This window comes from Festucalex cinctus, chromosome 3, assembly GCF_051991245.1.
Source record: "Festucalex cinctus isolate MCC-2025b chromosome 3, RoL_Fcin_1.0, whole genome shotgun sequence".
Taxonomy (NCBI): Eukaryota; Metazoa; Chordata; class Actinopteri; order Syngnathiformes; family Syngnathidae; genus Festucalex; species Festucalex cinctus.
The window spans coordinates 5,755,383-5,777,961 of NC_135413.1; the positions used below are offsets into that span (position 1 = coordinate 5,755,383).

Sequence of the window (22,579 nt, forward strand, 5' to 3'; positions counted from 1 at the left end):
TATATGCCCAAAGAAGAATTTGACAAACTGGGCCCAGAAGAAAGGAAGGCCTTCCTCGAGGCTCGCAAGGCAGCAGCCTCCGGGGGGCCTGGGAAATAATGGAGACAAAGGCACGGGTCGACCCTAGAAGGAGTTTACAGGATAGGGAATAACCTTTACGCTAAGGTAGAGGGAATGCCCTATTTAGTAGATACAGGGGCCGAGGTATCCATGACCCGTAAGGCCTTAAAACAAATTGGACACCTAAAAGTAATGGTAGCTGATGGCTCGATTGCCAAAATGCCGGTAGGAATTTGGAAGGGGATTGTGTGGGTGTTGGGACCACACAATTTGTTGACATTAAAAGATGCAGAAGAAATGAAAAAGCCTAAAAATAAAAGGCAAGTTGCGAAAAAGAGATGGGAAAAACTAAAACCGAAATTAGTGAAAGTAGGTCCTACAAAAATAATACCCGACCAAGGATGGTATAAATCAGTAGATGTGCCTGCCGTAAAAGCCCAACAAATCCAAGACAGTGTATTAACACTGGAAGGAAAAAAGAAATTAGGTGAAATTCTAGACAAAGCCGCCATCGCACATTTTAAAAATGATTGCGGTGATTTAGGAACAAAGTATATGCATATTATTAGTGGGGGGGTACATCTGCCAGTAAGGCAATATCCCAACCCTGGAGCAGTGGCCGAAATGGAGGTAATTGTAAAAGAATTATTAGCACTTGGCATTATTCGTGAAGAACTAAACCCTATTACCAATAGCCCAATTCAAGCTGTTAAAAAACCTGAAGCGGTAGGAGGGGGATGGAGGCCAGTCATTAACTTTAAAGCTCTAAACCGGCGAACGGTGGCTAACCGAGCGAGCCTCATAAACCCCCAGGCGTCTTTAAAAACATTAAGAGTAAAGAAGTATAAATCATGTATTGACCTTGCAAATGGATTCTTTTCCCTGAGAATTGCCAAAGCATCACAAGGGAAAACAGCGTTTACGCATAAAGGAAAAGCATACGTTTGGCAGCGGTTGCCGCAAGGATATAAGAACTCCCCGAATGTATTTCAATCAGCTGTCTTGCATATTTTGGAAGGTCTCCCAGTCACAGTTTACATCGATGATGTGTTCATCGCTAGTGACACTGAGGAGGAACATTTGGAGATTCTGCAGGCCGTAATCGAACGAGTGACGGAGGCAGGATTAAAACTAAATCTTAAGAAGTGTCAGCTTGCCAGGTTTCAGGTAGATTACTTGGGAGTCCAAGTGTCTGAAGACTTGGGGCTGTCGCAAGCGTATCGAGAGAAAATAGAACAGATTTTGCCTCCAACGTCCGAGAACGAGCTACAGAAAATATTAGGACTGTGTAATTATATTCGAGATTATGTTCCGTATTATCAGAAATTTGCGAGACCCCTTTATGCCCGATTGCGTAAGAATCCTAACGAAAAGAAAACAAAAAATTGGCCATGGTCGGCTAAAGACCAAGAGAATTTAGAAGGGCTCAAAAACGCAGTAAAAAATGCTATACGCCTCGAACCGAGAAGCTTGGAAGTTAGGTTAGTTGCCGAGATACAATGTGACGAAGATAATGCAATGGTGAGTGTTAGTAATGAAAGTGCCGGCTTAGTGACACTATGGACTTACACTATAAATAATGTTGAGAAAAAGTTTCCCCAGGAGGAGAGAGAATTAGCGGTTCTTGCTAAATATTGGGGAACATTAAAAGATCTAGCCCAAGGACAAGGTATAAAAGTTATTACGCAGAGTCAAGTACATCGATACCTGCGTAAAGACACGCTGGAAAGTACTAAAGCAACAAATGTGAGATGGGGGAGGTGGGAAGATATCCTGCTTGACCCTGATTTAGAGATAGGACCAGCAAAATCCATATCTAAAAAACAGGTGAAAACTGTAAATGGTGAGGAGAAACCATATGAATGGATTCTATACACAGATGGATCCAAAAAGGGTGAAGACCAGCATGCCCACCTGAAACACAATGGTAAAGAGATAAGCCGCCGGAAAGGTCAGACTCCTGGCAGTGCCCAAGCAGGAGAGGCTACAGCGGTGTTAGAAGGATTGTTAGAGGCCATAAGACTACACGTGAGTCGAGTAAGACTTATAACCGATAGTCACTATTGCGCTCAGGCGCTCAAAGAGGATTTATCCATTTGGGAAGAGAATGGGTTTGAAGGAGCGAGGAGTAAAGAAATCGCTCATGCTGAGTTATGGAAGAAAATAGCCGAGTTAAGGTTAAATATGACTATCGATGTTGTTCACCAGAAAGCCCACGCTAAAGAGGGGGCTCACTGGAGAGGAAATGATGAAATAGATAAATACGTCCAGGAGAGAAGATTGGTAATTGTAGGAACAGAAAAATGGGACAATACCCCCAAAGGAGGAAAAGTGGTCCCAAATGAGTTTGTGTGTGAGGTTACTAAGGCCGTACATGAAGCGCTAGGCCATGGAAGTGCCTTGCCCACAAAGAGGGAGCTGAAGAAACTGGAACTTTGGATCCCAGAAAAGAAAATCCGTTCAGTTATACGAAATTGCGAGTTGTGTAATAAGTTTAATGCAGGACGCCGAGGGCAACGAGTGGACGGATTGACGATCAAAAGCACTGTTCCATGGGCATCAGTTTGCATGGACGTAGCAGGCCCCATGGGAGTAAACGGCACTAAAGGTGAGAAGTATCTTGTTGTGCTTGTTGATTCGATGTCAGGACATTTTGGATTAAAAGCGGTACGTAATGCGAATGCTAATAGCGTACTAAAATCACTGGAAGAGGGTTGTATGTGGTTAGGCATACCGAGGGAGTTAAGAACTGACAATGGAACTCATTTCAAAAACGCTACAATAGACAGGTGGTGTCAAAAGTGGGGAATAATAAGAACTTATTCTCCGCCTTACACCCCTCAAGCTAACGGCGTGGCTGAAAGAACCATTGGCCTAGTTAAAAGTTGGCTCGGGAAAAATGCTAATGGAAAAGAATGGAGTGAAAAATTGGTGGAGTTGGTCAATGACCTGAATGGGAGGAGCAGAGCAGATAGACCTTCCCCTTCAGAGGAATTAAACCAGCGCCCCTTTGTCGCTCCTGAGGTAGGACGGATGCAAAGTACAGAAAATACTCAGAAGGGAAAGTGCCCATTTCAGGTAGGACAGAGAGTGTGGATAAAATCTCATGGTCCATCTGATAGCCAGGCAGTAAAAGCGAAGTATGACCAATCTGACATCATTGAAGAAGTTTTAGACAGAAATACAGTGCGATTGAAAAACAAGGGACTCCAAGGGGTAGAGCAGCTAAAACCGATACCAGTTAATTCAGCCTGAAGCTAAGGAGTAAGACAAATAATTAAAAAATGGAACAAGCCACTCCGCCCTTTGCGGAGGACTGAAAAGGAAATAATGGTTGGTAGGGCATTTAATCTTTGGATAAATGCAGTAAGAGGATATATTAGTAATAGAGTAGAAGGTTTTAGTTGGCGATCGGCTATCTTGACCTGCATAATTTGTGGTGGGAGCGAGGAGTCGATGAGCCAGTGGAATATATCCGACGAAGGCTGGTTAGACGGTCTTAAGCCGGATTTGAGTGAGATAGGCTCGGCTAAGGTACTTGAAATACAGGTATGTGGATATTGTAGAATAAAGAGCCTACCTAGAATAAAATTGTATGCGCAGTGGGATTTGGCCCCGCAAGAGAATATGGAGGCACAGTATTGTGAATGTTTGTGGGACGGAGAGAGCATACTGTATTGCCACCATTGTAGGATGAGAATGGGGAGAGGTTCACTAATAAGAGCTGGAGAAGCCGAAGGGTGGCAGCTAACTAGAGCAGAAACCCCGATAAAGTCGCTAAGTTCCGATTTGCTGACCTATTGGCCGATAGAGATAAACGAGAGGACGTGCGACCCGAGATTTCAGGCACTGCTCTACAACAACTGGCCGCCAGGAGGAGGTGAGTATCGCCCGGCTCCGCTTATTGTTGGCTCGGAAGCGACGCCAACTCTAATATACGTTGAACCTAAGTATGTAGTTGAACCAAAGGTAACCTGGGCCAATATAATTAATGGTGTATTAGCCCGAGGGGATATTCCGATGGAAACATTATCTGACGTCCCACAAGAAAGAGTAGTAGATATTGTTAGTGTAGGTAGCAGTAATGTACTAATGAATGCTACATTGAATAGAATGGAATATAAGGCTAAAACAGCAGTAGTAAGGGTGAGTCCAGTGGTGTCGCCTCAACAAGATACGAGGTCTGACCCAGGATACTGGATAAAAGTAAAAATAATGATGTCCATAAAACCCTATGAGGGTATATACTCCTTGGGAATGGCAGTATCAATGAGTACGGAGGAGGAAGCCCAACGGCTTCACCCCAAATGTACTTTTTATGGGGAGTGCCATAGTAGTGCACAGATAAGAATGTATAGTGGTAAAGATATAAGGACCTATAGAGATGAAGAGATTGGAAAAATAAGGCCTAGTAGTAATGAGAAAATGATGGTATTAGCTCAGGTGTCCACAGAAGAGCTAGAAAAACTTAATGCGAGTTCATTAAGTGAGGGAAGGCTTGGGCAAGAACGAGTGACCCATGTCAGGGGAAAATCTGACCTTAGAGGTCGCCCAAAGAAAAAATGGTGGCAAGGATGTCCATACCCGGGTTGTACCGGTGAAGGAAATGTGGCCGGCGACCACAAAGGACATTGGTCGCTACGTGGATGCCCTAGTTTTAACGAGGCAAACCCATGTCAGTATAAGTCACCTAGATGGAAGAAATTGGTGAGAAAATGTAGAAAGGCCCCTCATTCCATTTTTCCCCAGGAGGAACAGATGGAAAGGGGTAAAGTATTGGAAACTCCAGCCGCGAGGTCAAAGGCGGAATGGAGGGAAGGGCCAGCAAAGGGAGAGAGCGCCTCCCCTAACAAGGAGGAGCCAGAAGAAAAAAAGTACGAGTTCGAGTTGAGCGAAGACAGTGAGGACGACGAGGTAAGAGAGCACAAGAACCTCAAGATAGTTTTGTCACGCCTTTGGAACAGACGCCAGGATCCACAGCCTTCCACATCTGCAGGGAAGTAACAACAAGAGGGAGATGGAAGACGAAATTGCTGAGCTGAGGAATCGAATAACAAGGTTAGAAACAAATGATCAATTAGTCGGAAATATTTTAAGAGGACTAGTACCGGCTCTACAAAATCTCTTCCAAGATCTTGGTCAATTTAGGCCATATTGGGTGTCTTTAGTTCAACAATTCCATGAAGAAGCCTCCCTGAAAAGAGAAATGAGAGAAAGGATTGGAAAATTGGAAAAAAGAATCGCGGAAGCAGAAGCCAAGGTACAGAGGTTCAACCAAACACCCGTGAATCGCGAACAGGAGAAGCGACCAGGACCCTCAACGGCCCTGTTGTTTGATTATCAAGAGTTTTTACGAAATCAGATGCAAGAAAGATTGGCTGAATTGCGGGCCAGACATGATGAAGATAAGTAGTCAAAAGATCAAGAAACGGTAGGAAAATTGATTATCAATAAATTAAAAAACCCCTCCTATTTAAAAGAAAATAAATTTTTGTATATAGAAAAGATAACTGTGTAATGAAAGCCAACCCCCAAGAAAAGGAGGAGGAGCTAACGAGATGTCAAAACCAACAGTCCTCAAAGGACAAGACCAAAAGAAGAAAGCATGAAACGGAGCTACGAGATGGAGGGAGAGCAAGGTTGTAGCAAGCTAGTAATACCTGTAAAACTTTGTTCAGCCAAGGCAAGGGGACGTCTCGAGCGGCAAGGATGGAATCCGCCTGGATACGGAACCCCGATGTGTGGCGTGCCTCGACCTGCGACTCTAGACGTGCCTCACCCCCTGACTCTAGAGGTAGGAGAAGGGCCGCATGTCTACTCCAATGGAGGAACAATTACACGCCAACCGAAGCGTAAAAAGTCAGAGAACTATTATGAGACTCCAGTAAATGAAGACCCACCGGACACAGTTTATGAACAACCTGAAGCTGACAGAGTATACATGAACTATCGTGTCAACCGCCAGCGACAAAATTGGAGGTATGGAAGAGTTTTGATGACTACCATACTTTGCTTCGCAGTAATACTTTTGATATATAGTTTGTTGGCGCTGCGAGTAGGGATGACGAAGATCTAGCATCGATAGCATGGCCCCAATTAATCCCATCGACCTAGTAGAAATACGGCATGGCACCACTAAAATAACCAACCAGACTGCTGGAAGGTGGAGGTGAAGCATGTTTGTGAGGAATGGAGAAGGAAGAAGGGAAAGAATAGGGGAGCCTGCGGTGCCGGAGAGAGAAAACCCTGTGAGGTAGGATGGAGAAGGGAGAAGATAGCAGTAATAAATTCCTATCTTCGCACCTTCAACAGCACATATTATAATGAAACCCTAGAGGTTTTGAGAAGAAGTACTACATACCCTGCGAAATCAAAAAGCAAGTGTGCACATCCAGTGATTCTACGAGTGATAACACAACAAGCGACTCCACGGTCAATATTACCTTATTATGTCTGGAGAAGCAAGAACAAAGAATCATCAGAAATAACTGGGTCCAGATCGGGAAGGAAGAACCTGCTTGGTACTTCAACGAATATTGTGCAGGACTGCCAGATGCAACAGGTGGATACTGGCTGAAGACAGACCATGACGCCCCTGACTTCACCTACCTGGCGGCCCCACGAAATGACACTTGTACCGAATTTCGCCCGGCATGGGAACCATGTTGGAACTGCATAACCTTTCGGTGCGAGGAGCCAGGGACCAACGGGACCACTGATTACCTGCCAGGTACTCCTACTCCATCATTAGGTAAGTCACCTAAATTTTTTAAGCTGCGCGGAGGTGTGTTTGGAAAATTTAGGAAGCCGGTGGCGATTAAGATTACTAAACGAGTAATAACGCAACGGCCAGGCTGTGGTTTAATGTTAAAAAAGGCCCAGTCGTATAATAATAGCCATTGTGATTGGAATATAATGAAATATTGTTTTGAGCCCTATCATATGTTTTGTTATGCGGATGAGGGTAATAGAATTACACTCCCCGATATAGGGCTTAGGGGTGATGTAGGTTTAATCCTGGGTCCCTTTATTAGATTATATGCCGGAAACGCATTAGATCAAAAGAAAATAGAAGTGAAACACGAAGTATGGCTAAATGATTCCTTTCCATGGATATGGAAAAAAGGTACATTTATATTGAAATCAACCTTTAATAAAACTTTGGGAATAAATGTGTTAAAAGTAGTTTGGGCACGGATGTGGGCTCAACGTATTCCTACACCGGATGATTTACATGATGTCCCAAAGGGTGATTTTGATAAAATTGACCAATGTGTAGCATTAAGAATGTATAACAGATTGCATAAGAAAGAGTGGGTGAGTGGAATTTCACCACGATGCCCCTTGGTGGAGACAGGAACGCCACCTTTGACTCATTGGATATATAACTGTACAAGGTTGAAGACAAACCTAACGATTAAAGGTGTGTTACAAGCATGGAAAGAAGGACACACGAGAGATGAAAGTAAGACGTGGTGGGGGCTCAATAAAGATGAGATGGTTCAAGATGTGATACCTTGCTTAGGAGAGTCGGAGAATTATTGGATTAAATACCAATATATGGCGACGGTGTACTCTAGAGAGAACGATATTTGGCCTGACGTTGACAGACCAGCCTTATACGCTAATCCAAGGCCATGGGAAATGTTGTGTAAGGGGGGAGAGTCCATGAAAAATTTTAATGAATGTACAATTGTACTAGCACGTATCCCCTGTTATGAAGTCTCCCGATTTCAGAATTTTTGTAATGTACGTTATCGCGATGAGGATTATGCCAATTATGAGGGAGCAGTATGGATCAAGGATAATAGTAATCAATGGATCCGGAGTCAAGCTGCAGGTAGGGAATACTGTACGAGATGGGACAAAGATAATGACTTGTCCAAAATGGTAGGACTGAAAATTCTCCCCAAGCCCCCTGACTCTATTATGCAGATTTTAGAAGGTCACGCATTAAGGAGGAACCTTTGTAAGGGGTATGTAGTTACAGGGTTTGATTGGTTGGGATTCAATAAGATTTATGGCCCTGGCACATGCCACGAACCTGCTGAGAGATGGCTGCATTTTGGACACGGTGATGAATATGATCATAAGGGGGAACATGTGTGTACATGGTATGAAAGAATAGGATTGGCAGTAAAAGGTGTTGTAAAAAATGTGGCCACAACAGCCGTTACAGTTGTAAAAGATGTAGCAGGGACGGTGACAGAAACAGCGTTTACTGGAATAAGTACAGGGCTGTATAGTTTAGTATATGATGTAGGATTATGGTTCCTGCTAGGGTTAGGAATTGTCCTGTCAGCAGTAATAGCTTTTGCAGTTATCAAAAGAGGGACCTTGGCGTTATCTCCCCACCAAAATTATGAAGAGAAAACCTCACCAAATAAGGTTAAAGCTCAGTTATTGGCCAACGAGCTGCAGAAAAAATGGGGGGTGACTAAGGGGAAATTGTTGAGCAGTGAGGATGGGCTTCAGAAAAGGGCGGGATCGACCCAATTATAAATAAGACGCCCTAGCCCTGACTTCCTCACTTCTCACTGAACTCTTTTGGCGGAACAGTAAACAACAACTAACCATGGCTTGCAATGCTCCGGGTAAAGGTATTATTGGGAGACCAAGCGGCCTTCAAAACGTGAGTAATAAAGTGGAATATTGGATAATTTTGATAATACGTTTTTTTTATTGTTGTATTGAATTTGGTGAACAACTAAACTAATATTATGGGGAATAATTTTAATTCTCCTTTGGTTATGTCTGGTCGACCAATTGGTTTTAGTAATTTGGGATTTTATCTATGTAGTTTTTTTTTACTCTCCCGCCAAGAGGTCCCGCTACTCGGAAGAGCGACCACACCCTCGCTCTCCCGTAGTAGAGGTGTTCCGCATTCTCTCGATGGAGTAGATGCGGATGGAAACCTAGACCAAGATCAGAATGTATATACTGGGAGCCGCGATATTTTAGGTTCCCCCCAGGTCTAAGAATTGTCGAATTGTGTTTGTGTGTTTAACAGGATAACCAGGATGAGCCGCGGTGTGTCTTCTGTGTAAGCGATCTCCTCACGTCCGCTTGGGTGGTGGGGGATTTCTATGGACACTGCTGCTATCCTTTGCCCGCAGAGGATGAGAGTAGAGAAATGTGGCTCATACCAGACGGGCTTTTTCTAAATTTCGTAAATGATCTCTTCATTGATATCCAGTGTGGTTCCTGGGTATGGACGTTTTTTTGCTGACCTCGCGGGCTCAAGTAAGTTGGAAGGTTTGGTTCAAAGTCGCTTGAAAGAGATACGTTATTATGTTAACGTTGAGGGTGAATTCATAGGGAGAACGTTCCCTTTGATGCGCATGATATGGCGCCTGCCTGACGGTACTCGGCGCCTGACTTTCAACACATCGGCTGGCTTCTGTGTAGCCGCCACTCCTTTGAGACAGGTCGGACCTAATTGGAATGAGTGGCCCTACGCGCCTGTAACGCCCTCCTCGCCCTTCCTGGACCGGGTTGACGAGCCTGGGGAACCCAGTGCCGCCCGACAGGATGCTCCAGTTGGTAAGGTTATGCCACTGTTGAGATCACCCTCCCCCACGGTTTCATCGACCACTGATGACCCGGAGGGTGTGCCAGGCGAGGATGGGGGTGGAATGGGGTCGTCTCCCTCCCTGATGATAGGTGAGTTGGGCCTGAGGTCTCCTCTTACTGATCCTCCGTCAGTCTCCTTGCCTTCTGAATCCCCGGTGTCTCCGTTGCCGGATGACATAAGGGGGTTGAATGAAGATGAATGGTGGGAGCTGGGTGACGGGCTTGTGCGGTTGATCAGTTTGGACACCATTGATCTCTAGGCGGGGGTGTTGAATTGAGTGGATTGAGTGGGTCAGATGAAACGCCATATCATGTAAAATGAGATAACAAATTAATGAACTAGACTCAATTCTTAGTTAGAGACCAATTGGTGTCTACATGATTGAAAGCCAAACCAAATGGCCTCTGTGTGTAGCTCCCTAAAGCCACCACCGGATGCCGCCAAACCTGTACAACCAAGCCGCCTACTCAGCATAGCCATGACATCCTGTATAAGGATAAATACAATTTAAGTGTAAATAAATGGGATCCTGAATAATACACATATACACTATCTAAATTCGACAATTGTTAACCTGATTTATGGATCAATGATTACAGCACATTGACGCCAACTATGAAGTTTTGCTGTCTTTTCTTTTATTTTCTTTACAAGCGATGCTGTCTTTATCGCTGATAATATTGCTGTAACTGCATTGAGTGAAAAGATTACCTGTATGTAATGTCCTCTCAACAATGACATGCATGATGTGGAACAAGAACTAGAATTAACCTGTTAAGTTTCCCTGAGAGAATTTGGGATTTAAAATGTCATGTATATACATGTTATTCATGCTTGCTTAATTATGGTTAGAACATTAATACATATATGATGTTATTGATTTTAATGTTTATGATTGCTGAATAGAGCCAAGACCTTTGACATATGATTATGAGCAGAACAGAAGTATCAGAATGACAAAAACAGGAACTGGTTGCGCTCTGTGGTGTGCGTAGCTTAGCAACCAGTTTCCTCTGTGTGTTTATTTAAAGTATGTGCGCTTATGGCCCATCTGTGTGGAAAATTACTGAGAATAAGTCTCAACAAGTCTTTGCGCATTGATATGAGGAAGGACGACGCGGAAGGACACTCACACTGAGGAAACCAGTGATACGACCCAAGGTGATAAAAAGTCTTCCTCAGCTGGGACCGGGGCTCTCTTTCTTCTTCACCCTGCGATGTGGTCTGGATGGAGTGTGTTTCTGAAGACGGATTCGCGGCTGTTTGGGACTTAGGTTTTTCACGAAGGATCTTTGACTTTTAGCCGTGAATGGAACTTTCTTCACAGACTGGGTAAAGTACAAAACTTTCATTAATAAGGTGTTTAAGAGGAAGGTATGAAAGATTAATCGCGTGTAGGGTAAGAGCCATTTTAACCACACCCATATCTTTAAATTATTTTTAGCCAAAAACATCTTATTTTAAATAGGGTCTTGAGCTCTTTTGAGAAATGATCAATCTTAGAAAGCGCCTATAAAAGGTTTAAATATTATTTTTGATTTCCTGTTTCCTATTTATTTCTTATTGATTTTGTGTTTTATTTTTAAATGTGATTTTTATGATTCATATTGGTTATATCATTATTGTCAATAAAATTATTAAAAGACAATTTTTGAATCAATCATTTTATTGGTTCATTTGTAATTTATTTTATTTCTTATGGACATTTTATAAGTCCAAATGAGTAATTATTTTATTTGTTTATTTTAGTTTTATTTTATTTCTTTTAGACATTTTATAAGTCCAAGGTCATTTTATAAGTCCAAATAAAATAATTGAAAAACCAATTGTGAATTAATAATTTTATTTGTTCCTTTTCATTCTTATTTGTAGTAATTATTTTATTTGTTTAAGTTTTATTTTATTTCTTTTAGACATTTTATAAGTCCAAGGTCATTTTATAAGACCAAATAAAATAATTGAAAAACCAATTGTGAATTAATTATTTTATTTGTTACTTTTCATGTTTATTTTATTCCTTTTGGACATTTTATAAGTCCACATTATTTTTCTTCGAGACGGACACGGCGGCAGTGGACGCCCGGAAAAAGGTAAGTGCACTCTAATAACATCTAACCAGTGTTTCCATCTGTATTAATAAAGTCAAATACTCCTGCTTGATATGAAACAAATCCGTATGATCCTCACAAGGATTATTAAATGACTAGGTCAATAACAAATGCAAACAACTCAGAGAAGTGGAGCTGCCAATGTAAGTGAGGTGTTCAGACTATTATTCCTGGGCTCTGTGTGGTTATTCACTCAGGATTGATAGGTGGATGAAAACGGATTGGCCTCATGATAAGAAGACAGTGAACAAACCTAGGTGAATCCACTTTGATATATCGGCTTAACTAATTCCCGTCTCCTCACGCTGACGCCTTAGAGCTGGTGAGGGAAAAGGGGAATTTCTAACCCTTTGATTGGAGAGTCGATCAGGACATATTTCCCGATTTAAGTCCTGCGGGTAAGCGGAAGTTGACATGATAAAAACTGGAATAATAATGATTGAAAGTATGTCACACAGAAGTGACATCATCTAGCAGCAGCCAATAGAAAAGCACCTTCAGATGACATCGCTCCCATGGTGTTTTTTAAATATTGCACGCAATACACATTAAAAAACACACACACAAAAAAACCTAAAACTAATACTGAAACTAACTAAACTAAAACTAAGCATTTATTAAAGAACTGCTCCCTCACTACACCCCTGCTCTAGCATTAACCCCCCCCCCCAAAAAAAAAAAAAAAAAACTAGAGCTGCGAGCAGCTATAAAGGGCCCTCGCAGCTCGGGCCACGTTGAGGTACTTGCACGTTGGGGTACTGGCAAGTTGAGGCACGGCACATTGGAAGCAGAATTTCTTTGAAAATGGCACAATAAACCTTTACATGTGGAATATTTGTTTGCCAGTGTGTGTCAAGCTCAACGGGTTTTGGTGATTGTTAAGACATGCAAAAATCAGCGTCCTTTTTTATTTTTAGGCAATGAGTTGCCCTGATTAGTATTTTTTGTAAAAGTATACATACACATCATCGCTTGTTGTACTCATTGCACAATGTTGCTTTTATTGTCCAAAGGGGCAATCAAAAATAAATAAAACAAAATAAAAAAAGTACATATGTTTGGATCGGTCTGATGCCAGTGAACAATTTGAGTGGTGGAAACGAAAAGAATATTCATAAATGACTTAGTTATCACACTTACAATGAGTTTACAATTTTTGTAAAAATACCGTATGTCATGTTTTGGTTTTGTGGGGGTGAGATTTTGTTTTCTTTTGGTGTTTTTGGTTGTTTGTCATGTGTTCCCTGTCTCTTCCCTTGTCCCGTTATGTCAAACCACGTCCACCTGAGTGTGTCTTCCCTTCCCAGTGTATCCACCAATCAGCTTCCCTTGCCACTTGTGTCTTGCCCAGCTGTGTCTAGTCATTATCAATTAGCCTGTGTGTATTTAGTCACCTGTTTTCTGTTCGGTTCTGGTGGAGTCATTGTGCCTATTCATGTTCATGTCCCTGTTTTCCATGCCATGCCTTGTGTTTGTTTTTGATCTTGTTAATTTTTTCCATTGTCCCTTGTTTACATTTTTTGTTTATTAAATCCCTTTTTTACTTGCATCCCTGCCTTGCCCTGTTTTTTGTTGCCCCCTGCATTTGGGTCCTGCCTCCAACACCGCCACATCGTGACAGAATGACTCCACCAGAGCTGGACCCAGCGGGGGCAATGTCCGAATGGGAGCCCTGGGAGAAGGAGGGGCTTGAAGCCTGTGACCGAGCCATTGCCGGGCTAAAGGAAGCACTGGCTTTGGTCCGTGGCGTCTGGAGTGACTGGGCAGACAGGCCTCAAGGCCCTGAACCTCGTCTGCTGCGGCCTCTCGCCCCTGGGCCTTGTCTGCTGCAGCCTCTCGCCCCTGAACCTCGCCTGCTGCAGTCTCTCGCCCCTGAACCTCGTCTGCTGCAGCCTCTCGCTCCTGAACCTCGCCTGCTGCAGCCTCTCGCCCCTGAACCTCGCCAGGCGCCGCCCAAAGACCCTGAGCCTCGCCAGGCGCCGCCTAAAGACCCGGAGCCTCGCCAGGCGCCGCCCAAAGACCCGGAGCCTCGCCAGGCGCCGCCCAAAGACCCGGAGCCTCGCCAGGCGCCGCCCAAAGTCCGGGAGCCTCTCCAGGCGCCGCCCAAAGTCCGGGAGCCTCGCCAGGCGCCGCCCAAAGTCCGGGAACCTCGCCAGGCGCCGCCCAAAGTCCGGGAACCTCGCCAGGCGCCGCCCAAAGTCCGGGAGCCTCGCCAGGCGCCGCCCAAAGTCCGGGAGCCTCGCCAGGCGCCGCCCAAAGTCCGGGAGCCTCGCCAGGCGCCGCCCAAAGTCCCGGAACCTCGCCAGGCACCGCCCAAAGTCCCGGAACCTCGCCAGGCGCCGCCCAAAGTCCCGGAACCTCGCCAGGCGCCGCCCAAAGTCCCGGAACCTCGCCAGGCGCCGCCCAAAGTCCCGGCGGCGCAAGCCCTGCGGCTGCCTTCACCTCTCGTCGGGCGTCGAGGACGCCCTCCTGACTGGCTCCGCTGGGACTCTCTCGTCGGGCGTCGAGGACGCCCTCCTGACTGGCTCCGCTGGGACTCTCTCGTCGGGCTTCGCGGACGCCCTCCTGAACGGCCCCGACGGGACTCTCGTCTGGCGCCATGGACGCCCTCCTGAACTGCCTTTTGTCTGGGACGGATGGGTGGGCCGTGTTCCCACCTCCGTGCCCCCTTCCGCCCGCCCTTGTTTTTGGACTTTTTATGTTGGTGGGACGTCTGGAAGCCATCCCTTGAGGGGGGGGTTCTGTCATGTTTTGGTTTTGTGGGGGTGAGATTTTGTTTTCTTTTGGTGTTTTTGGTCGTTTGTCATGTGTTCCTTGTCTCTTCCCTTGTCCCGTTATGTCAAACCACATCCACCTGAGTGTGTCTTCCCTTCCCAGTGTATCCACCAATCAGCTTCCCTTGCCCAGCTGTGTCTAGTCATTGTCAATTCGCCTGTGTGTATTTAGTCACCTGTTTTCCGTTCGGTTCTGGTGGAGTCATTGTGCCTGTTCATGTTCATGTCCCTGTTTTCCATGCCATGCCTTGTTTGTTTTTGATCTTGTTAATTTTTTCCATAGTCCCTTGTTTACATTTTTTGTTAATTAAATCCCTTTTTTACTTGCATCCCTGCCTTGCCCTGTTTTTTGTTGCCCCCTGCATTTGGGTCCTGCCTCCAACACCGCCACATCGTGACACCGTAAGTGGGGTATTTTCTTTTCATCCCTCAAGGGCTAGGTGGCGCTGCATATATAACTGAATGTTGTCATAGTGATGCCTTCAGGCCTTGACTATAAACATACATGTCAAGTTTGGGTATTTTTTGGAGGATGTACCAGAGAGTTATTAAGCATGTCCTTTTTCATTGCGAACCGTGTTTACAATTTTTGTAAAAAATACCGTAAGTAGGGTATTTTTTTTTTCATGTCTCAAGGGCTAGGTGGCGCTGCATATATAACTGAATGTTGTCATAGAGATAGGTTCAGGCCTTGACTATAAACATACATGTCAAGTTTGGGATTTTTTGGAGCATGTACCGGGCAGTTATTAAGCATATCCTTTTTCATTGCGAAACACAAAATTTGATGCTCCGCCCTCATCATATAGTATTCCGAAAAGTCAAGATCTTTCCCACTGTCGTTGGCTCAGGTCTTGACATGGTCCAGGTCAAGTCTGAAGTCAGTGGGATGAAACGTGTAGGAGAAGTGGGCAAAAGTATGTTCCCTGTAAATGTGCTAAAAGCGTAAAAAATGGGACATTCAAAAATTTGTAGCTCGCTTCCTGTTAATTTTAGTACATGGGTCCAAGAGACTTTTTTTGTAGGTGTTGGGCTCCCTCATACACCTAAAAATTTCCAAAGATCTTGCTTAAAGCACAAGCGGGGCTGCTTAGTTAAAAATTTCTAGGGGGCGCTATTGAGTCATTTTTGTAAAAATAGCACAATAAATGATAAAATATTACTCATTTTACCAGGCCAGATGTGTGTGCCAAGTTTCATGAGTTTCTGTGCATGTTTAGACCCTCAAAATCGGCGTTGTTTTCTTGGCGAACAGTCCTTAGCCATGCCCACAGCTTTTCGCGAAAACTCACAAACTTCATGTTGTGACATCATGAAGGCCAAAACCCTCTTCTGAGCTAATGTGAGGTATGTCCAGTTAACGTGTTTGGAGAAAAACGTTGAAGAAAATTTGTAAGAAAAAAAATTGCCACTAGGTGGCGCTATAAGTAAGATGAAATATGTGTGAAATTTTGAGAAGATAGGATCATCTGGGTCAAGGTAAAGCAACTTTTATTGTCACGAAAAATCTTCAGACTTTGCGGCACCGCCCTTTGGCGAAAAGTTACAATATTCGGTGTGGGGCATGATCAACATCTTAAAGCTTTTCTGACCAATTTTCAACTGGATCCCTTCAACGACCTCGGCACAGTAGCTAAAAACGTAAAGTATGACATTTATTGTCACCACTCGGTGGCGCTAAATGTATAAGTGAATTTTATTATATAGATATTTTCAGGCCGTGACTATTAAGTTGCATGAGAAGTTTGAGATTTTTTGGAGCTTGTACATGGGAGTTATTAAGCATTTTGTCTTTCTGGACAAATGAAATTTGAAAGGCAATTTTTTATGCCCCGCCCCCGTCATATAGTATTTCGAATAGTCAAGATATTTTGCCCAGTTGTTGTCTCAGGTCTTGAGATGATACATGCCAAGTTTGAAGTCAATTGGATGAAAAATGTTTGCAAAGGGGCAAAAAGCATGAGCACAGTGAATGTGCCAAAATGGGCCAAAATTGGACATTCCAAAATTCATAGCTCACTTCCTGTACATTTTAGGAAATGGCTTCCAATGATTTTTTTGTGCGTCTCGGGGTGCTACACGTGCCTGCCAATTTTCGGCGCTCTCGGTCAAACGGGCCGGGATTGGTTTTTATTTTTCTATGCTAGGGGGCGCTATAGAGTCGCGTTGTTATGACAACTACATAACATCAAATTTTTCGCCGAGCCCGAAGAGCTTGCAAAGTTTGGTGAGTTTTCGTAAATGTTTAGGTCCTCAAAAATGCGATCGTTTATGGAGAAGAAGAAGAAGAAGAAGTGGAAGAATAATAATTCTTACAAAAACAAGTTGGACCTCGCAGCGGTCGCTGCTCGGGCCCTAAAATGTATAATTACATCTTTGGAGCATGATATTTAAAATATAAATATTTAAATATTTATATGTTTTGGGGGGCAAATGAGTGATTACTGACTGATGTGTAAAATTCATTGATGCATCTAGCTCTGCCAATCAGATAGTGTTTGATGCTTCTGTAAAAATTAACATTAGTATTGACAATAATGAAATAGCTTTTTGAATTCGATTCGAGTCCAGGCTCGACCTTCCTGGGTGGAGTTTGCATGTTCTCCCCGTGCCCGCGTGGGTCTTCTCCGGGGACTCCGGTCTCCTCCCACATTCCAAAGACATGCATGGCAGGTTAATTGGGCGCTCCGAATTGTCCCTAGGTGTGCGTGTGAGTGTGGATGGTTGTTCGTCTCTGTGTGCCCTGCGATTGGTTGGCAACCAGTCCAGGGTGTCCCCCGCCTACTGCCCAGAGCCAGCTGAGAGAGGCGCCAGCAGCCCCCGCGACCCTTGTGAGGAATAAGCGGTCAAGAAAATGGATGGATGGATGAAAATAGCTTGTATGCTATTGTATGGCACTTTTGTCCTTGGATATGGTGTTTGGCTGACTGGTTTCATAAGTTTTACCACCTCTTCAAGGACAGTACAGTACAGTGTTAAATGGCAATTCATGTAATAATATGTTCTTGTTTTTGTAGTTGGCAAAGGTGTAGAAATTAAAACAGAATTTTTGATGCAGCTCATGGATTTTACAGCTATGTTATTGCTGGGAGGCTTTGACATGATCTTGATGTTGTTCTTCAAATAGCTTCATGGATGGTAAATACTTTGTTGTCTCTCACCATAGACACAATACAGTACTGTACTTCAGTTTTTTTAAGCTGATCTCAGTTTCATGAAAAATTAAAGTACAAAATCCTTAGAACAGAAACACAAACTACTGTAATGTGTGCTTTGTCAAATACAACACGGCTTTAAAAAGTGAACTGGGGATAACAGAAAACGCAGAGATGAACGCAACATGTAATGTGCGGTGATGCATGCGAATGTAACAATCAAAACAACGCAAAATTGATATGACAGCTCAGTTTGGGTTGTTGTGGGTTCTTTCAGCCATCATCCATTTCTGTTTCTTGGCTGCCAATGGCCAATTTATTACGTCTCAGAGTTGTACACACTTGTTTTTAAATTTACACTGAATAAAGTATCTGATGTGTAAAAACTCAGATCAATTGGAACATTATTCGGTTGTGTTGTATACTGAATACCGTATGTTTGCCATTTGAGAAAAATCTATACACCCTCCCGCTTGGGCATGATCCGTTTTAATGACTGGGACTTTTGCACTTGTGATGTTTGAAATGCCATTAGGCTATGGTGTGTATTCATAGTAGCACTTGTGCGGTTTGAAGAAAATTGCATTTTCCTTTGACTGAGATGGGGAAAAGAAAATTCCCAAGACAGGCTGAACCCGGAATCTACTGTACGTGTATAGGTATGAGTAGTAATTTAGTCAATGAAAGGGAGGAGGATATTTATTTGAGTGTGTAATCCATTCTTCTGGGTTGGTTGTTGCTGGGCGTTTCACCTGACACCATCACTGGTCTCCACCCTCTTCCTGTCCTGCTAAGCTCTCCTTGCCTCAACAACCACAAAGGGTTTCACACTTTGGGCGCAATCATGACAAATAGACACATTCTCAGCCTTATGCACGTTGAAGACTACCTTTATCATGCTAATGGTCTATAGGGGGCAGCGGTGTTCCACTCCTTCATGTGCTGGTGGAACAACACTTCTCCGGTCTGATCTCTCGCACTTCTTCACAACTTACCGTCTTCCTCATGTCTTTCACTTGAGAGCGTTTCTTGTGTTTCTTCCATCGTCTTCTCACATGCATCCATGCCGCTATTTGTTGTTCTTCACTTCTATCACCCTCACAGTGCTCAAATGAGTGTGAGTTGGAGATTGACAAAACTGCCACATCTGGTTGGAGGCTGTAATTAAAACTCATTTGAAGTGCTGATGGTATCCCCCTTCTTCATCTATTGCAATTAGTCATTATTAACTGACCCGATGTCTTGTATCATTTTGAATTATTAAATCGGGGGAAAAGGTTAACAGACAAATGTAATATTGGCAACAAATGGTGACAATCTTTTGCAGGCTTGATATAGCTGATAATTTGAAATGAGAGGACAGTATCTCTTCTCACGTGCTAATGTGATAGGCTACATTGTTTACTAGTACACTACAATTATGGGTGTTGCTCCTTATTTAACATTAGGTAAATAGGTAAATATTAAACCATGGATTATCTCTCACTGGACTAAATGTTGCAATTCGCAGGTTCATTTATTATTTATTTACTCCCCCCAGCACCAATCCAAATTGGCAGATTCAAGGGGGAAAAGCCAAAAGTTTAAAGATTTAGCAGAACAGGCACTTTGGGACTGATATTTTAAGATTCCAAATAGCGGGCTGCACTGATAGATTGCAGTTTCATGCTTCTTTCATTGAAATAGGGATGCAATTACTTGAGGGCTCCAACTACGTTTGGGAACTCATTGCTTCACTTCGGCTTAATGTGTGCATAACCAGCCGTTCTGTCTGCACTGTAAATATTAACCAGCATTTCACAATAATTAACAGTAATATTTTATGGTAATTTGATGTAATTAACTTCCCCCGTAATACCACAATAAACACCAGTATAAACTACAGCATCCTTTGATTTTACAGCATTTAACTGTGATTTTACAGTAAAATCCCGCAATAGAGAAAACCCTGTTATATCACAACAAAGGTCTGTAATATCATAAATACATTCACAATAAATTGCTGTAATCCTTACTGTGAAAGTAATGCAAAACTTATCCAATAATTTATTGTAAATTCACAATAAAAAAAAAAAAATACAGTGTAGTTCCACTATTCTACCACAAGCTTTCGTGTGTACGCATAAGCTACCGGTATATGCAAATTTACGCAGATCCTCATGCATAAATCCATATTGATAAATTGATCAGTGTCCTTTATGCACACTTATGTAGGCACGCTTGATAAATGAGGCCCCTGCTCACACGCGGCCGAATGAGGACATGTAGCATAGAAAATGGATGGATGGATGGAAAATGGACATGAATAATATTTGAGCATGAGTCATCAGTAGCAACCATGGGTGGAAGAAAATCATAGTTCAGCACCTCATATCAAAAACTTTCTTTCGAAATACATTTTATTGGTTTTACAAGTTACACAAAAAAAAACATCCATCCATCCATCCATCCATCCATCCATCCATCCATCCATCCATCCATCCATCATAAATATACATCACACGTACACAGAGTGGAAGTCCAATCATTCAAAGCAATACATACATTTAAAAAATCCATTAAAAAAAAAAAGATGACGAAAGGTCTCCATCTTTCATGCTGTAATGATTCAAACAGGGTCTGTTTGAGACTCCTCCTGAAACGTTGATGAACCTATTATCAATTTATATATGTAAGTTTAATTATATAGTGTAGGCCAATTTGGACAAATCTCACACTGCATCGAGGAAAAAGATGGCCTTAGTGATAAATTTAGAATAAATCTATCTAAAGCTTCTGCTATGTTCTGTTTGCTGTTTTTCATGAGGCAAACTGAATGAGTTAAAAGTAGTGAATGGACAAATGAAGCTCCATGAAACACGTGATTTTTTATTTTTTATTTTTTGACTCGTCTAGATAGTGCTCTTGCCTGCAATGGAAAGTGATTAACTCTTTGACTGCCGGCCATTTTTGGAAAAGGTAACCCCATACTGCCAGCTGATTTACAGAATTTTACCGATCTTTCAAGCTCCACCGAAAATGTTGTGTTAGGACTATGGAAACGCGGATACTACCAAATGAAAGATTGAAGTCTCATCTTTCATCTAAAAAAAAAGTTTGTTTCTACCTTTCTACGTTTGTTTCTTCATCCGTGATGAAGAGCTCCAGGATGTCAGCTGGCAGGTGGGAATTCAGCTCTGCTGCAGCATCCCTTGGTCCTGGTTTTGCAGCAAAGGGGAAGAAGGTTGGCTGCCAGCCGAATTCATCAACTTCATGCCAGCCAGACTTTGGGATCTGCAAATATACATTTCAATATCATATATTATTTTAGAGCACTGTGATACAATGTGTGTGTGTGTGTGCATGTTTACCTTTTTTTTCTTGGATGTATTGGTTGATGCACATTCTGTAAATTATAGAAGACGTTTACCATCAAATATTTTATTAGTGCTGTGGAGAATCTCTTTTTTTTTCTTTTTACCTTTGTTCTGCTCAATGTGAGAAGGGTCACTTTGGGTAGGAGCTGAAAGAAACATATACAATTACAATACTATCGAAAGACTTTCCTTTTATTGTTGCGGTGTATTGAAAACGTTTTTTTTTTTTACCTTTCTTTGTCGTAGAACCAGCGGTCGGACGTTGCTGTGAGCACGATCTATAAAATATACATTCACGTTTGTATAGGTAATAGATGTTTTAGTGTATCTCAGCACATTTACACACGCTGCTAGCAGATCGCCCAAGAAAGTTAGGAAAGTAATCTTACTAGCAATCTCTTAGCATGTTAGCGCTTACCTTCACGTTCTTTGGAAGACTGTCCAAGCCTGTCTTGCATCGGACCCATAGTAGTCGTCATCGTCCGATGAAACGTCATCTGTGCAGACGTGCTCGGTTGTGCACACATTTCTCCGGTGTTAGCATCGCTAGCCGGTGGGGCCTTAGGACGTTATTAGCATCGCTAGCCGGTGGGGCCTTAGGACGTGGTCGAAACGGCCGCGTCACCGCTTCAACTATGACTTAACCCCGTCATCACTGTGCTCTTGAGCACTGGTCGATGCTTTTGAGCTTTGAAAATAAGGATCAAGCGTGAGCTGCTTGCCATCTGTAGCCTTTTTTGACTCCCTTAGCCAAGTTAGCCATTCTCTCCCCCTCAACACTCTAGCTCAGCCTCTCTTCTTCTACTGTTGTCTCCTACCCGATCTTGTCCAAAAGACTCATCACAGCCATCTAGTGGCCAGGAATACCCATTATAGTAACCCGATCGGCTTGATACTTGGAGCACAGCTGCCCAAGGCTTTCCTCCACCCGTTTCCATAAAAAAACATAGTAGACGTCAATTAACGTCTATGGCGGCCAATCCTAGGATTATACTGAACGTTTTTAAACGTTTATGGCGGTCAAAGAGTTAAATGTCCATTGTATGTTTAAACCATCTTGAGGAGTTAAAAAAAAATCGTAAATTCTTCACAAAGCTTAATTTTCCCCATCACTTTTCCTGTCAAAAGTCTGTCAATATGTTCCAAGTGCCTCTCATCAAGCTGCATTCCTGAGACCTCCATAGAATGTTCTCACTCATGAGTCTTTTGAGATGTGTTTTCAAAGCCGCGTTCCTTTCCTTTATAACAACTTCTTCACATCTATGCCTCACACGGTGTCTATGTTGCTCGCACCCTTTATCCGAACTGCTCACTGGCTGCAGCACCTATTGAAAGGAAACGTGGTCTCACTTCATGTTGCTGAGTCTCATTTAGAAGATGCTGGAATGACTAGCAAGGCTGTCTGATCACTCCATTGCTGACAATGGTCTGACAAATTTCATTTTCACCTTTTTTATTCCACTGATTCATTTCTTCCCTGTATACTGTTTTCCACGACGTCAGCCAACAGCAACCTGCTCTTTCACTGACATCCCATAACCATTCACCCATC

The 22,579-nt window shown here is 43.0% G+C and overlaps 1 protein-coding gene across 2 annotated transcripts in view; it reads right to left on the reverse strand.

The window, feature by feature from the left end:
- LOC144015512 (uncharacterized) overlaps positions 1-22,046 on the reverse strand; it is a 35,406-nt gene extending 13,360 nt beyond the window's left edge. Inside the window, exons 1-5 of one of the 2 annotated variants that reach the window (XR_013282739.1) lie at positions 21,446-22,046; positions 21,259-21,305; positions 21,132-21,173; positions 21,022-21,056; positions 20,778-20,944 (exon numbers count right to left, since the gene is read on the reverse strand). Coding sequence is in view for 1 of the 2 variants with exons in the window: in XM_077515569.1 (XP_077371695.1) it covers positions 20,842-20,944; positions 21,022-21,056; positions 21,132-21,173; positions 21,259-21,305; positions 21,446-21,554 (336 nt within the window). In the remaining variant the exon portion in view is untranslated. Of the gene's footprint in view, positions 1-20,090; positions 20,945-21,021; positions 21,057-21,131; positions 21,174-21,258; positions 21,306-21,445 lie in introns of those variants that run through there. The other variant, XM_077515569.1, reaches the window with a different exon arrangement.
- Between the last annotated feature and the right edge of the window lie 533 nt (positions 22,047-22,579).